At 39.3% G+C, this 17,364-nt stretch overlaps 1 protein-coding gene across 1 annotated transcript; it reads right to left on the bottom strand.

The window, feature by feature from the left end:
* Positions 1 to 232: 232 nt before the first annotated feature.
* On the bottom strand, positions 233 to 15,617 carry dlst (dihydrolipoamide S-succinyltransferase (E2 component of 2-oxo-glutarate complex)). The gene is made up of 15 exons (NM_001004929.2): positions 15,528 to 15,617; positions 9,635 to 9,668; positions 9,513 to 9,561; positions 9,366 to 9,421; positions 9,167 to 9,241; positions 8,198 to 8,253; positions 7,958 to 8,069; positions 6,317 to 6,472; positions 5,997 to 6,073; positions 5,434 to 5,531; positions 5,058 to 5,188; positions 3,965 to 4,038; positions 3,309 to 3,392; positions 2,381 to 2,548; positions 233 to 955 (listed from the first exon to the last, which is right to left on the bottom strand). Exons 1-15 carry the CDS (start codon positions 15,582 to 15,584, stop codon positions 821 to 823), a joined length of 1,362 nt encoding a protein of 453 aa, NP_001004929.1. The 5' UTR covers positions 15,585 to 15,617; the 3' UTR covers positions 233 to 820.
* Positions 15,618 to 17,364: the final 1,747 nt, after the last annotated feature.

Below are 17,364 nucleotides of genomic sequence, written 5' to 3'. Positions count from 1 at the left end.
TAGCAAAGAGGAAGGGGCCATCAGAACTGGTCACATATCTGACTTTTGGTAGGATACATTTTTACATGTGATATAGCAGCTCAGAGCTCATGAACCGTTTTCAGCTTTTCCTAAGGTCATACATGGTTTTAGCAATATTTACATTTCTGATTTCTGTAGTTTTGATACCTTGTGTGGAGGTTTGTAAGTAAAAGGTAAAACATATCAGTTGCAATAAAGCCCAGTCTGTGCATTAATTTTGGTTCTTATTATGAACCAAAGACTAGGACGAGTCTGTTCTTTATTCTTTCAATCCCAATAACAGTATCCCTTTAATACGGATACAAATATACATGTTTAGAACTACAGGAATGGTCTGCTTGGCACAGGCAAGAACCTAAAAATGGACACTTTTTAATAGAATTTATTTAACATTTAAAATCAATATAATTAAATATGTAGTTAGCTCCATACAATGGCATATAGCAAGGTGCCAGCAGTAAAGTGTATATACCCTCATTGTCAGCTAGAAGAAGCAGCTTGTGAGGGTTATGGGAAAATCACCCATCTCTCACTCAGGTAGGGCAAACAAAAATGGAGCAATGTCTGTACCCAAACTGAGGTTTGCCAGCCTTGCCCATGGAGGACCCTACTTGCAGACATGCTTCAGTTTCACAGGGAAGAGAGAAGGACTTTCCTAGGGATACGTCAAAGTCTTTAAAATACACTGGTATCCACCACCTGGATTCTGGAGGGGTATTTGTGAGGTCCCAGGTGTAACACATAAAGAAACATAAAAATAGGGAGATGGAAAAAGTCCTTTGTGTTAACTGGAAGAACCTCACAAATCCAGAAGCAATACACGAGGATCTTCTACTGCAGATTTGATCTTGCGCAAAAACAGGACAGCTTCTCTGCCATCAATAAGACGATGATCATAGGTCAGGGCTACATACATCATAGGACGGATCTCCACCTGTTAGGACATAGGCGAGAGTTTAAAAACAATACAACGACTAACCAAAAGCTACAACTCAAAGCAACACAAAGCATGGACCAGCAGATGCTAAGCAGGTATTGTGGCAGGCATAGAGTACTTTCAAATGACCAGCTGTGGATTATACATGCATATCATACATACATACATACAGGACTTTTGGGGCTAATATTTGACAAGGGTACCCTGAGCTTGCAACATATTTGCAAAACAAAACAAAAAAAAGATGTCTATCAAGTTCAACCTTTTGCACAAGAAAAACCTAACAAAGTATAGTGGGGTAGGCACTCATAGACAGGACAATTTATAACAATCATAGATAATAGTAAATTATGGAAATGTCCAACAAAGCCTTTTGTTTTGTTTTGGACTCCTGGCACTTATTCACAGGCTCAAAGCCTGGGTGGGTGGGCTGCATGTTTGTTCACCAGGTACATTTTATAATTCTATTTGTCAAGAGATCACGGATTTCATTATCACTAACTCAACTTAGTCACAACACCCTCTCATTTTAAAGGAGAAGGAAAGGCTAAGTCACTTGGGGGTGCCAAAATGTTAGGCACCCCCAAGTGACTTAAATCGCTTACCTTGTACCCTGGGCTGGGGCCCGTTAGGAGAAAATCGCACCAGCCCAGGGTGCCTGTAGTGAACGCTTCCTTCTTCCATGTTTCTTCTGCGGTGAATTCCCTGGGCTGATGCATGCGCATTAGAGTGAAAAGTCGACTTTGTTGTTAAAGTCCGGCTTTTCAATCTAATGCGCATGCACAGCGCGCCAACACGGAAGCAGGAAACGCTCGCAGCTACCCCGGGCTGGTGCTGTTCTCTCAACAGGGGCACCAGCCCGGGGTACAAGGTAAGCAATTTAAGTCACTTGGGGGTGCCTTAGGCTTTCCTTCTCCTTTAATAACTTTGCAATAATATTAAAGCAGAATGTACCATTACTGCCAAAATCCAGAAAATATTTTTGTAAATATTTTTTTCAGTAAGCAAAGATCTAAGATTTAAGTATGAGCCAAATGTGGCCTAATTTGCATCTAAGCCTATCACATGAAAACAATTTTTTTTTGACTGTACAACTACTGAATAAAACCACATTACAGACTGTTGGTGGAGGTTCTATGGCCCAAAAGCTGGTAATGGCTTTAAATTCTGTTATGTTCTGTAATGGAAAGTTTCACATTTTCACACTTACTGTCTTGGCAGATGCTGTTTAATGACATATTATTTGACAGCTGCTCCATCTTCTCTAGAATTACACTTTCTAACCAAAATCTGTTGCACGCCTCAGATAAAAAACAAATCCCAAAACAGCCACATATGCACCCAAAAAAGCACCCAATAACAAACTGTTCCAAAATACTCATGTAAACCTAAAGAAAAGAATTTTTCTTTTTACATACAGACCTTGCCTGACACAGCCACAGGGCGATCAAATATGCCATGCATTCCCAAGATAGCAGACTGTGGAGGATTGATGATGGGTGTCCCAAAAAGGGAGCCAAACACCCCACCGTTACTAATTGTGAAGGTCCCGCCATCCATATCCTCTATGGCCAGTTCATTCTTTCGTGCCTGTGAAAGAAGGAAAAGGTGAGGTGAGGGAAGAGTTGTGCCAATAGAAATGTGCCCTGTACCAGTATTTGGCACATGCAGCCAGTGCATGCTGAACTTGTTTGATTCTGTGCCACAGTTCTTCTCAGAGCTCTCTCAGGTGGCATGCAGTGTAAAATGTTTAATTATAGACTCTGCCAACTCATAACACACCCGCACAAATGCATTATTCATATGTGATACTGACATAAAAAAAACAACTTTTTAAAATATAAATCTACATAAAAAGTTACCTATAGGTCATGTTAATCATTTTTCATTGATAGGGCAGCTTTTATAAGTAATTGTTACTTGGAAATCCTAGACCTGACTCATACAGGAACATGGGGGATCAGATTATGACAGATGTAGAAAAGGTCTCATTTCTGGTGTCAGTATGTTTTTATAGGTAAGGCCCCAATAGCAGATTGTCAGCCTGTGTATAAGCACATTCTTATCAGTGATATAAGATTCTTTGTAGCTTCCCATTTTCTTTTCTGGTGATTCAGTCACAAGCCCTGGGGCTGAGCTAAAAATATATTGCATATTTGGAATAAAAATGCCACACTACAAGACTCATTTTTAATTAATTCACATTTAGTGGCAGAATAGAAATCAGTGCATTTGCTAAATTTCAAAGTTTATCCCGGCACAGAATAACCAAGCTAAATATCTGCTTGGCACCTCCTTCTGCAGAGGAAGGTGAGTAGAGATGTGTGGGGAATAAAAGGGGAACTATTACCTTTTCCCCTAGCTCAGCAATTGTTCTTTCTATATCTGCAAAGTTCATAGATTCCACATTTCTTAGCACAGGAACTACAAGGCCCTGGAGGAAAAAAGTCATACAGATAATTAAAATTAGAAATTAACATTGAATGCCATACAAATATGCATGCACAGATACTGGCATCTACCTTCTTTAATCTACTTTTAAATTTTATGATCTTACTCTCAAACCCCCCCCCCCCCCCCCCCCCCCCCACCCCTGCATATTCTCTGTAAACACCTCAAACATGCCTGGTGCTAACAAATACACAGTAACTAAAAGTGTATGCCTCCTAAAGAAACTACTTAAATATGCGGAGAATGGATCAGGACAGTGCTGTCTCTTGTGTAGCAAGAGTATATTTTTAAGTAATGGAATTCTTATTTCAGATAAATGGTGCAGCAAGATCACTAGGAGGATGAACGGTTTCCTAAAAAATTAATAATTTTATGAAATGCACTTGCCTTGTAATACTGCAATATCCATAAAGCGCTTTCACAAATGTCTATTAAACACAGTGCTATATCTCCATATACATGTAAGCTGTTACCCCTCTAGCATTCCCCTTACTATGTATTAATGCCTCCCCATTAATATAAATAACGATATTTGGTTGCAGAGCAGGTTCTTACCCGGGGGGTAGACACCGCCACACTGATGTCTATATAGTCTCTGTACACAATCTCCTTGGTTGTATCATCGATCACTACAACAAAAGAGTGGCCCTGTTTTATTTCTCAAATAATCCAAAATATGCTATGTACGAGGGTCTTCTACCAAAAACAAACGGTAGTGATCAAGTAAATATTTACTCAACAGTGTCATAAGCTTGCCATGAAGATTTAAGCACAATAATTCTTGTCAATAAAAAAGAGCAGAATGGGGTTTAGAGATAACTATTCATGAGTAATGGGATGGAATTTTAAAATGTGGTAGTTATTCTAGTCAATTTTAAGATCTAACCTTGTAATCATCACAAGGTCTGTGCAGGACCAAAATGTTTAGAGTGACCTAATTTGAAAAAAGACAAGGCTATAGTATTCCTTAGAGCTAGGTGAACTTGTATAAAGTTTGGCACTACAAAGTGGAAAGACTGATTTAAAGGAGAAATGCTATATATATTATATAGTGAACTTATCACATCAGCCTAGAGGGTCAGCATCTCTAACAGTAATGACCCAGGTCTTCAAAGTTGTCACAGGAGCTCCCCACATTGGATCTTGTTAGAAGTGTCAGTGACACTCACATGCTCAATGAACTCCGAGCAGCTGCTGAGAAGCTAAGCTTAGGGGTTGTCACAAATTATCAAGCAGAAAATTAGGTTTGCCTGTCATAGAGGCTGATGCTACAGGACTGATTAAATTCTTATTGTAGCTGCACTGGTTTCAGAGATGCCATTTACTAACAATCTGTATTATTTATTAATTAGCCTTATATCACCACATTTATACTCTGTAAATACACTATATTGTGCATCAGCCTTAATCTCAGTAACTGACAGCAGCACAGAGCATGTGCAGTGAATCAGAAGAAAACAAGAGCTATTGGGGCATCTATCTATAGACACAGATCTTCCCTGCTAAAGGGCTACCTATTTGGGTACGATTTAGTTCTCCTTTATGGTCCTGAAACTGCTGGATAATAATGCACACACTGACAATTAGAATGGGTACCAATATGAGGATTTCTGACCATGTCAAGAATAGAAGGCATAAATTATCTCACCTCCATTGACTGCTGGCTGATCCTGCAGGGCAAAGGCTGAAGCTTTAACAAAGGCTGACATGAATCCTAATTTCAAGCCATGTTTCTTCAAGAAAGAGTCTTTGTGCATGGATCTCATCTGATGAATGTTACTATGTATAAGATAGAAAAAGTTAATGGTAGAAAACAGATGATATCCTTGTGAAAGAAGTTACAAAAACAATGAGCTAAAATGTTGTACTTATACAAATAGGTTATGCTCCTTCAAAACAACCAACATCACATGTTCCACCTACACACTTTGGTCCCCTCACACACCAGAACAGCCCCTGACACACACACACACTAACATACAGTGCTTCTCTTCTTCTCCCCTTCCCCTACCAATTACACAGACCTCATATCAACTTCATTGAAAGTTGTCAGCATGGCGCATGTGTTCTGTGCTTCTTTCAGCCGCTGTGCAATTCTCTGACGCATTCGGTTCATCTTGACCTTAACGTGAGTGCAAAGGAAACAGGCCTTACTGAACTAGATAAACACTGTCCGCTTCCCACAAAATAAAATACTACTAGGAGGAAATGGTACACTATGTAACACTACATTGCAGGAGGACAAAAACAAACAAGTGTTTTCCACCTCATAGTACCCTGGCCAGCCCTTTTACACAGCCTGGTTCCCACTCACATGTATATTAGCTGGCTGATGAATAAATATATACATTATAGCCTTATCATGCAGGTCTCAGTATGGTCTTTTGATAGTTGCCATATAGATTATGAAGAAAAGATATGCACTCCATAAAGTCAATTATTGTAATTTATTGTAATGTTCCTTATTGGATCTGCTCAGGCATGTATGAACTAACACAGGCAGATGCTGTTTAAAAACAATTTGGAAGCACAATACAGGAGAACCAAACAAGATTTATAAACCAGTCTGTAACAGTTGCATACTTACCCTATGCTCTGATCGTGCACTTGCTGGCTGAGTAGCATCAGCCATAACAGAAGCAGAAGATGGCTTTACTGCAGACACTGCATAATAAAATAAATTATAAATGTCCACACTGAGCTAACAATTCTTTCTCCAAATAACATGGCATCTATATAAAACATGTTCCCTTCCAATCACAAATCTCTTCTTTAACACATCAGTGAACATATATAATCATCTTCAATATAACTAGATCCCTAAAGACACAAATTCTATAACATATGTCTGCAAAACTACTGCATTTGCAGTTTAGATAAAACAGAATGTACCCTGCCCCCCATTACCAGGTTTGGTCTCCAAAGGCTGTGCAGATACAGGAGGCACCGGTGGGATGACAGTAGGAATGGGCCCAGATGAGGGGTCAGAAGGTGTAGGTGGTTTGGGTGCTTGGGTAGGTGGAGTTGCCACAGTCTCAGCTGGTTTGGCCTTAGAAGGAGCAGCTTTTTAAAGTGTGGAGAAAAAAGAAAATCAAGCAAACATACACATTATTATTACACCCCCAACAAACCAATGAACCTTGTGCCATTTAAGACACATTTTTTGTGTATGCATTGTCATGCAAGAGCAGTAGTAAGTAGCTCTAGCATTGTAAGGGTAAACATAAGAACATTTGGTCTCAAGACACAAACCCCATAAGTAATAAAGGGCACTATGTTTGCCCAGGAACAAAAACCCACAGCATCCAAAACAGTGTTTGGTTTTAAACAGGTGACCAGTAATGCTACCTACTGAATGGTTACAATGGGTTACTTACTGCTCCTGGGCACTTAGTGCCTTTTATTACATAACACCATAGGAGACTCGATAAGAGATTCTAGCATGGGGCTGTGTAATTAGGTGGCCAGACTGGTCAGGTCCAGGTCATTTTTCCAGTTGGTTTCCTTTCGAACTAATGATCTAAGGAAAGAGTTACGGGACATCACATAGATTACAAAAATGGATCAATATACCCTCTGACTTAAGTTTCACATGCTGATTATGAGGCCACATGATTATAAATGATACCCACCAGGGCCATCTTATACCCATCAGGGAAGGGTTCTGAGGGGCTTGATTATCAGAAACCCCTCATGTTAGGTACCATTCTGACTGCCCACCTACACAATATACAGCATGACAATATTTTGCTGATATTTGGTACTGATAAGTACCATTAAAGTATTGCAGAAACTGGCCTGGAACCACGAGTATAAATGACTTGATCCTGTGCATTCCTACCCTTTAACAAGAGGACATGTCCAAGTATGAAAACATAAAGCAGACCCAATCTCATGGTATTTAGTAAGCAATCTGAGGATCCAAATGTTAGACTGCATGCAGATTTTTTGCTTCAGGAGACACAAAGGGAATTTCTAGCCAGTAATGCATGTGATTTTATTTACATTTTGTAACTTATAACTTTCTATTACTACGTCCCTATGTAATATCTAATTTTTTTACATTAAAGGTTAAAATTTTATAAGTTTGTTCTTAATGCTCTAAACAAACTCATAGCCTGTATGAAAGCATACCTTAACTCTCAGTGTGCTGAAAGTAATAGTTTGTTCACGAATATGCTACTTAACCATTTGACTGCTGAAAGAAAGTTTTCTGAAAGTTTTCTGCTGGAGTGCTTTGTGAATCACTAGAAGCTAAACCTCTGACTGCTGTCATACAGTGTTGATAGGTATGAGTTGCCAATTTCACACAGCCTGAAGTAACTATGTGTGGTGGCAGTGAACTTTTGTAGGTATTAGGGCTGTCTTAGGGGTGCAATTGCACTAGCTAGATCTGTGTGTACCAGGTGAGTGACAGACCGAGTGCTGGAGTGTATAATTCCTTACAGCCTCACCCAACATCACGTGCATCTGAAGCATATATTTAGCTCTTTTTTTCTTTTCGTGACCATCTCATCAGCTTCGCTGAGTGACCGATAATTCACATACCTCCAGACTTTTTCAGCACAAATAGTGGTGTTCCTCCTTCAACTTTTCCTCCATCGGGGACAAGAAGAGCCTCAATTACCCCTGCAGATGGGGATGGTACCTGAACTGAGGTCTAAGAGTACAGGGTTTCATATAAAATGTTAGGTTGTTTGAAAATAAATAAATAAATAATATATATATATATATATATATATATATATATATATACACACACACATTTGTTGTAATTTGCACACAAACCTTATCAGTTTCAATCTCACACACCACTTCATCCTCAGAGACTGTGTCACCAACAGCTGCAAGATACAACATAGAATTATCAATAGTGGCACAAAACACAAAGGTTTAGGCAAATAGCTGCATCAGAACCGGTCCAAAAGTTAGTTAAAAGCAGTACTGGCCATTTTGCAGTACAACAGCACTACATGGCAGGTTTCAAACAGATAAACACTATTTTATTTCCTTAAAGGAACAGTAACACCAAAAAATGAAAGTGTATAAAAGTAACTAAAATATAATGTGCTGCTGCCCTGCACTGGTAAAAGTTGTGTGTTTACTTCAGAAAGTCTACTATAATTTACATAAATAAGCTGCTATGTAGCCATGGAGGCAGCCATTCAATGGAGAAAAGGCACAGGCACATAGCAGATAACAGATAAAACACTATTGTATTCCACAGAGCTTATCTGTTATCTGCTATGTAACCTGTGCCTTTTCTCCTTTTTTCCAGCTTGAATGGCTGCCCCCGTGGCTACACAGCAGCTTATTATATAAATTATAGTAGTGTTACTGTAGCAAACACACCAAACGAAACCTTGTTTCGTACGATATTCGGTGCGTGTATGGTATGTTGGTGAGTCGACCGATATTGCAGGAAGCTGCTAATATCGGGCGACTCGCCGATCGGCGCCTGACCAAAATCTCCCTTCAGCGCTGAATCGGCAGAAGGAGGTAGAAATCCTATTGTTTCTACCTCCTTACCTGCCGATTCAGCCCTGAATGGTGTGTGGCGGATCTGACGATGTTTCGTGCGACCAAACATCGTCAGATCGCCACGTGTATGGCCAACTTAAGTGACACATTGTAGATGAACCACCCTATTAACATTCTCATACAGACTACTGGTCTATAGTCATTTATGTAAATAGGCAGGACTGGAAATGATCAGCGTTTTCCATTGCTTAGGTGGAGGTATAACACCATACTTACCCTTTTCCCACCTGACATCTCCTTCCGTTACAGACTCTGCAAATGCTGGAGTATTGACAGTAACCACATCCTGCCCTACACATCAGCGTGGAAACAGTTAAAAAGACAAATAAGCATATAAGAAAACATATATTATTTGGACTGCAGCAAAAACAATGGAGTAAACTGCACCCCCCAGACTACAATTGTGCTCACTCACGGTAAACAAGAGAGGTTCTGTAGAATCGCACTTGGCTCAGAACAGAGCTAGATACTCTGAGGAGTAAACAAAAATAAGAAAGGAAAATAGGAGAAAAATATCTGAAATAAAGTGTATCTAACACCATTAATTTTTTGTTAGACTCACCTGGGCTTCTGGCTGTCAGTAACTGGTGTTATACAGCACCCAGATATCTCTAAAATGCAAACAAACAATAAATCACTCACAAATCCTGAAATCGACTGTGGACACAGATAAAAGATACCCACCTACAAGAGGGCGACTCTGTGCCTCACCAGGGCCCTAAGTGCCAAAGAGAGAATAAAAAGTTATTTAGTTTCGCATTAGAGCAAGCAATTTAGGTTAAGATCAGCTCATTTGGCCAGGTGATCTAATGACTAGACTATAGGGCAGATTTACCAAAGCACGAATTCGAATCCCAAATAGCAAAAATTCGGATTGGAAACGAAAATTTTGCGACTTTTTCGTCGCCGTTGCAACTTTATCGTATTTTGCGCGACTATTTCGTCATCGTTGCGACTTTATCGTATTGAACGATCGTAAACTGCGGAAAAACCTTTCCGACTTTGCATGATTTTGGAAGCCTCACAGAGGAATAAATGGCACTCTGCAGCTCCAACCTGGCCCAAGGAAATTCACGATACTGAAGCTTGAATCAATCCAAAACTTTCATACTCGGCACAACAATACGATTTTTTCGCTATGGCGACAAAAAAGTCACCAAAAATATACGAAAAAGTTACGACGGCAACAAAATATTTGCAAAAATACTGTATATTTGGCGCCCAAAGAGCAACACGCTCTTTGGCGCCAAATACTGTATTTAAATCCTGCTCTTTGCACACACTTGTTTCCCTGACGAAGGTTCTAGTAAGGAACCGAAACCTTGGACTAATAAACCTCACCTTATTGCATCTGGCTATGACTTGCTGTCTGTGAGTATTTTATGCAAACCCTGTGAGTGTCGACACTTTTTACCTATATATATATATATATATATATATTAGTCTAATTGTATAACTGAATATATTTCATTACACCTCCTTTCTCCTTTGTGTGTACGAGTATGGATCAGTGGCCCTTATCTAAATTGATTAACAGGGTGCTCTCAGGAACAATTGTAGTGATCAATTTAACCTTAATCACTTGCCCCTGTTCCCCATGAAAAACCTGCAACATCCTGTGTCACACACGGTCCAATCCACTCATTCAGTGAGGTTGCCAAATTGGGCATGTCTCCCGATATGCCCACCTACGGGTGAACAATACCAGGATAATTTGACAGTTTGGCTCTATAGCCAAAAAGTTTAAATGAAAATGGTGGGTATACTGCCTGTCGGTCCAAGGACTGCATCAAGGAGCCAATATGTAATTCTAGGCAACTTTTTCATATATGTTAATCAAATCAAATTTTTTGAGTGTTTTTTTTAAGGTATTTGTAAATAAAATTCCTACTGAAAATAATTTCTGCTTGTACTGGTTTGTATTACAACTACTGAGGGGTCACCTGATCAAAAGCTGTACTGAAATTTTTTTAATGATGGAAAGATTGTTTATATCCGGCACTGACTGAAATATCAATTTTATGCTTAGGTGCCCCTTAAAGTGGACATTACTCTTACAAACCATGGATGATTTGTATAGCTTTTCTTTTTTACTAAATGAAAGATATTGTTTATATCTGGAAAATGCTTTTGCTCAAACATAGTAACTTGATTGGAGGACACTTTTTTTGAAGTTTTTATTAATGTTTGTAAAAAATAGCAAACATAAAGCATCGCTTTTGTACTATAGACACTCAGTGTACAGCTGTTGAAAAAGTTAAGCTTGGGGAGCAGTCAAAAATTATCACAACTGAAGCAGAAAGTAAGTAAACTTGGATTTGTGAGGCAATTTTTTAAGGGTCAGTGACACTGCACGTGCTCAGGGTGCTCTGCGCTGGTGGTAAGAAGCTAAGCAAAGGGGAAACTATCAAAACATTAAGAGAAAGTGATATGGCATTTGTCATAATATTGGATACAGCAGTGCCGATTACTAATTTAATTTTATATATATATATATATATATATATATATATATATATATATATATATATATATATATATATGCTGTCTTCGTTAATTACTAATCAGAAAGGGGAACATTTTCTTGAGAATTGTGTACATTGTAAGCCAGTCCCTAAGCTGCAGTGAGAGCAGCCCAGAGCATGTGCTGTAAATTGACAGAAGTGGTTACCAAAAGAGCTTACAATTTAAAATGTCAACATGAACTTGTTAATTTGATGACACTTTCGTTTTTTCTGTACTTTTTGCAAATTTTGGCAAATATCTTAAAAACCATAGCACTAATAAAAGAGCCAGGAACTTAGTTCACAATCTATAGATGGACTAACAAGAAAGACTGGCAAGGCGATACAAAATAATTTAACAACTGGAGAGTAGCAACAATCTGTCAATAAAGATTTCATTTAATTTCTTGATTTAAACAGACTTATCTAGATCAACATAGTTCAAAAAAGGATAATTTATATGCCCCAAATGTACTTTTCCAGTGATTGAAGTGCCATAGATTGAAGATAGCAGCAGTTCTGCAACAAGGGGGGAAATACTGTTAATTTTTAAACAAAAGCTCAAGGTTTAAACAGTAAGCCTGTTTTTTTGTTACAAAGCTCTCTTTTTCAGTTCTCAGGTTGAGACATTTTAGAATCACTAACGCACCAATAAGAGTAAGATTTAAAACAGCCAATACAATTTTGAGGACTTTTGTAGGTTATGTCAACCCAAAAACTAGTTTTGTAAAATAAAAAAATGTAATTCTATGCAACTTTTCCATATGTGTTAATCAAATTTTTGAATGTTTTTAAAGGTATTTGTAAATGTAATTCCTACTGAAAATAATTTCTTTCTGGCTTAATGTACACTCTTTACTAATGGTTCTGACTCCAACATAGTAGAGGTCAATTGATTAACTGACCTTAAGAAAAACACCAACATTATTTCAGCTGTTAAAACAGGAGGTTTTTTTTTTTATCCCTATATACAAGCAGAGGATGGGAGTCAAAGTAAGTGGTGATGTTGCCCAGCTCCCAATAAGGAGGAGTAAAATGAAAGGTAATGCGTTGGAAGCCGGCTGTGTACGTGCAAGTACATATATGGGATCATTATTTGGAGAGTTTCCTTTCTCTTTAGCTAGCTATTTGGTGCAGAGCTTGCCAAACACAAGCAGATTTAAGCTGCTGATTCGGCCCAGCACAACAAACTGGTGAGAACACTTTCAGTAAAAATATATTGCTTAGTACTTATTGAGACCAAACTCTTTGTCAATAAAAATTGTGAAGGCACACCCTGCTAACAAACTAAAGAAAACTACAGTGTTGACCTACAACACTAAAGCTGGCCATACACATTCAGATTTTAGTCTTCTACTGACAATGCAACAATCTGAAACTAACATTCAGACTGAAATTGTAGGATAAAGCCCTTAAAATACAAATAGAAGGATGTTCTGATCAACTGATTGCCATGGTACGAAAACTATTGGGATGATAATGTGGAGCCCACATACGGACCTAAAATGGTACAAAAATGGCCAGCTTAAGACACAGGCTAGCCTTAAACCTAGCCCAGGGCAGCACATAAATACAGACTGTCCAATAACACTATGCCAGTGCTTTGCAGTCTCGTTCATATATGTCAATTACCCAATAATTAATCCTTGGGTCAGACTGTGCAATTATCTAACGCAAAGTAGTGTATGGAGCCATCTGGCATACTGTAGGACAGTGATCCCCAACCAGTGGTTCGTGAGCAACATGTTGCTTCCCAACCCCTTGGATGTTGCTCCCAGTGGCCTGAAAGCAGGTGCTTATTTTGAATTCCTGCACTGGAGGCAAGTTTTGGTTGCATAAAACAAGATTTTGTGCCAAACAGAGCCTTATATAGGTTGCCAGTCCACATAGGGACTACCAAATAACCAATCACAGACCTTATTTGGCACCCTCATGAACATTTTTCATGCTTGTGTTGCTCCCCAACTCTTTTTACATTTGAGTGTTACTCACAGGTAAAAAAGGTTGGTGATCCCTGCTGTACATGAAAATACACTGGAGGACCTTATCCAATGCATGGGGCACCAGTTGGAAAACCATGTGAACTAAATTATGGCATATCAGGTAAACCTTACTAAACAGTCAGAGCAATGGCAGTTGTTAATTTACTACAAAACACTTTTTTACCCACAATTTCATAACTGGAATTACCAAAACAAAGTTACAGTGTGCTTCATTAAAACAAAAACATGTTGATATCAACAGAAACACATACCTTAAAAAAAAGAAGCAAAGAAAAAGCTCTTATGTACCTTACAGCATACATTTTTATTAGACATTGCTACAAACTATTACTGGAGACTAGTCACTGCAAGATATGAAATCACTTGTGTGGCTTGAAACTAGAAAAAAGTTTTCAGAAACACAGGCTATATTATCAATATAATAAGCCATAAACCTACTAGATAAAATAAGCAATGGTAAGCAAATCATAATAATCACTTCTACCTTGCCAGAATCACCTCTAAGGGCTCTGGCACACGGGGGGAGATTAGTCGCCCGCGATTAACTCCCTGTTCGCGGGCGACTAATCTCCCCGAGCTGGTGGGATGGCAGGGGTAGGCAACTCGGCGAACTCCCTGTTCGCGGGCGACTAATCTCCCCCGTGTGCCAGAGCCCTAAGTGTTAAGACACACAGAGCTACTTAGTAGCACCAACTTGTCACGGCTACTAAACGCCAGAAAATGCCCTACCATAGACAATACTGAGTACTGCCTCTGCTAAAACATACATAGAGACAATTATCAGGAAATTATCAGCATTGTCTATTTTTATAGCCACAACAAGTAGCTGCTACTAGTAGCTCTGTGTGTCTTCACCCTAAATGTCTGTAATTGTTAGTTCTATGAGTAAGTACTGCTTTCTTTTCAGCCAAGAAAGCATAAGATGTCCTTCAGGGTCAGTTGCATCTGACATACCAATAGTCAGTAAGTGCAAGGCCTATGAGTGCCGATCCATTGGATAATGCCACGTTAAAACAAAACCATTTTTCATACTAAAATCTGTCCCTCTGGCTCCTATGAGATGCTATGAGCACATACAAATCAAGGACACACATACTACTAGGTTACATCAGCCACTGAACTGACAGGGCTGTGTATTTTACTTCCACACTTCCTCCTGTTACAGGCAGAGCCTTTATAGTTATCCTGTTAGTTAGGTGATTAGTGAGTGACACACAGACCACCACAAAATCATAACCAAAATGTACACGCAAATTTGATGTAATTTAATTGAATATAAATTAACTGTAAATTACCGAACAGCATGCAGTTCTCCTAAAAAAAAAACCAACCAGCACAAATTAGAACCACTATAACAAGCCAACAGTTTCGGCTGGCTAAATGCAGACTTGATCTGCCGAATGTCACGCTCTAGGCGCAGTTACAGGGCTCTTTCGTGCCTACCACAGACATTTTTTTTTAACAATAACTAACTTTAGGGTGAAGACACAGAGAGCTACTAGTAGCGGCTACTAAAAAAGACAATGCTGATAATTTAAAGATAATTGTCTATACATGTGTTTTAGCAGAGGCAATTCTCAGTATTGTCTATGGAATTTTCTGCCGTTTAGTAGCCATGACCAGTAGCTGCTATTAGTAGCCCAGTGTGTCTTCACCCTTATTGGGCAGCCCGTACTTTTATACAACCACCTATAATTTGAGGCAGATGCTAAATACGGTCAAAAGGCGCCTGAAGATGAGAATAACAACGCACTCGGCAATGTTTCAAGTTACCCTTTAATAACAGCAGTTCTATGCAACGCTAAACCCGCTGCAAAGCTACCAGCACTATCTATGTAATCACTTCATTCAGCAGCACGTTACATACTAACTACTCAATATGAAAAGAATTGGCAACAACTGCAGTATAATGAGTGTCGTCTGACTTTGTGACTTGAGAGGAAAAAGTCCGGGAGGGCATAAAGTACAAGAGCCACAGAGTATATATGGCAGCTTCTGGAATGACAAGTACAATATGAAGCAGATGGATTAATAGAGAATTACAGACACAATGTCCTTCATGCAACATACCCGTCTAAGTGCAGTCAAAGGGCGACGTAGAGCCCGGGTAAGGCAACGGGACAGCATGGCTGCGGACACAGCTCAAGGACAAGCCGGAAACAGGGCCGGACCAATGACCCCGGTGAAGGAAAAAGAGAATCGTCACTTCCGGTAAGAGCAGCGCTTACGTACAGTAGGAGAAAGATGAGCGTGTTATTTAACTGTAGGGTATGGCGTCAGGCTGTGATTGTGTTCAATCAACTACGGTGCCATAAGCTTGTTTGCGCGGATGCCTGTTAAAGAAACCATCTGTATGCACCGTGTCCGCAATGTATGGAATAAGCACAAGCCCAATGGTACAAAGCCATGTAGTCTCAAATGAATTGTGCATTATTTATAGGCAAGCAGGGAGCTTAGCTTGTTAGCCTAATTGGGCAGGCACTGATGTGAAGGAGGAAGAGACTGTGAATAAACAACACAATATATTGGCGCTATAGTGGATTATAATAATGTTTGGAAGATTTATCATAAACCTATTTCTGCCCCAGATTTGCTGAGGAACTTGGGCTTATATTGCTATATTTCCCGACCATGTGTGCCTGTATATCACTTGGGAGCGGCAGGGGGTGATAGCATACAAAACTATTTCTATTTTTGCTGAGGAATCTAAATTGTGTAAGACTATGGGGCCGATTTACTAATCCACGAACGGATCGAAAGCAACCGAATACGTTTTTTTTGTAATGATCTGTATTTTGCGTTTTTTTCGTAGCCATTACGACTTGCACGAATTGTCGCAATTTTTTTTTTTCCGGAAAGGTTTGCCCGCTGTTTACTAGCGCTCAATACGAAAAAGTTGCGACAATTTGCGCAAGTCGTAACGGCTACGAAAAAGTCGCGACGGCAACGACAAAAAATACGAAAAAGTCACAAAATGTTCGTTTCCAATCCGATTTTTTCCCATTCGGATTCGTGGATTAGTAAATTGGCCCCTATAAGTTCCATGCAGGATGCTGACGCTTTGCAGAGCGATTTGACAAAATTGGAAAACTGGGCACCAAACTGGAAAATGAGGTTCAATGTTGATAAGTGCAAAGTTATGCATTTTGGTAGGAATAATATAAACGCAAACTATCTACTAAATGGTAGTTTGTTGGGGGTTTCCTTAATGGAGAAGGATCTAGGGGTTTTTGTAGATAACAAGTTGTCTAATTCCAGGCAGTGTCATTCTGTGGCTACTAAAGCAAATAAAGTGCTGTCTTGTATAAAAAAAAAGATTGGCTTTAAGGGCAAGAGCACACAAGAGTATAGATCTGATTCTCTCAGCCCTGTGTTTTTCCTTCAGGAAAATTTGAAAAGTGAGAAGAGGGACAAAAAGAAATGCCGCACTATGAGCCGTTTTTGTGACTACCCCTCCTAAATACCACTCCCATTTTTACAAAATTTGTCAGTTTATATAGTTTGAACACATTTCTGGGGGTTTTGGGGTCTTGTTTTATGTGTTATTACAAAAAAAAAAAGTGAAATTGCCCTTTAAGCTGCAAGTCTCAGTTCCCCCTAGAGACCTGTTTAGCTTATTAGTTACAATTGTACTATCTGTTAAAATCGAGACTGTCCCACAAAAATTAGGACAGTTGGGAGGTATGCCTGTGCTCTTCCATGTGCCTGCACTGAAAACTACAGTATCCACCTCAGTGCAGGCACATGAAGCAGAGCGTAGGCCTGCCTGTAAAATGCAAAAGCGGGTATGTATAACTTTATAAAGCGCTATAAGGATACACAGCGCTGTACAATCTTACACTGTACAAAAGTACACACGGAGAGGACAAGTATAATAAATAAGTATAAATATACATAAAGTGGCCAG

This window comes from Xenopus tropicalis, chromosome 8 (genome assembly GCF_000004195.4).
Source record: "Xenopus tropicalis strain Nigerian chromosome 8, UCB_Xtro_10.0, whole genome shotgun sequence".
NCBI lineage: Eukaryota > Metazoa > Chordata > Amphibia > Anura > Pipidae > Xenopus > Xenopus tropicalis.
Note: the sequence above shows the minus strand (reverse complement) of the source record. Positions and strands in the feature narration are given on the sequence as shown.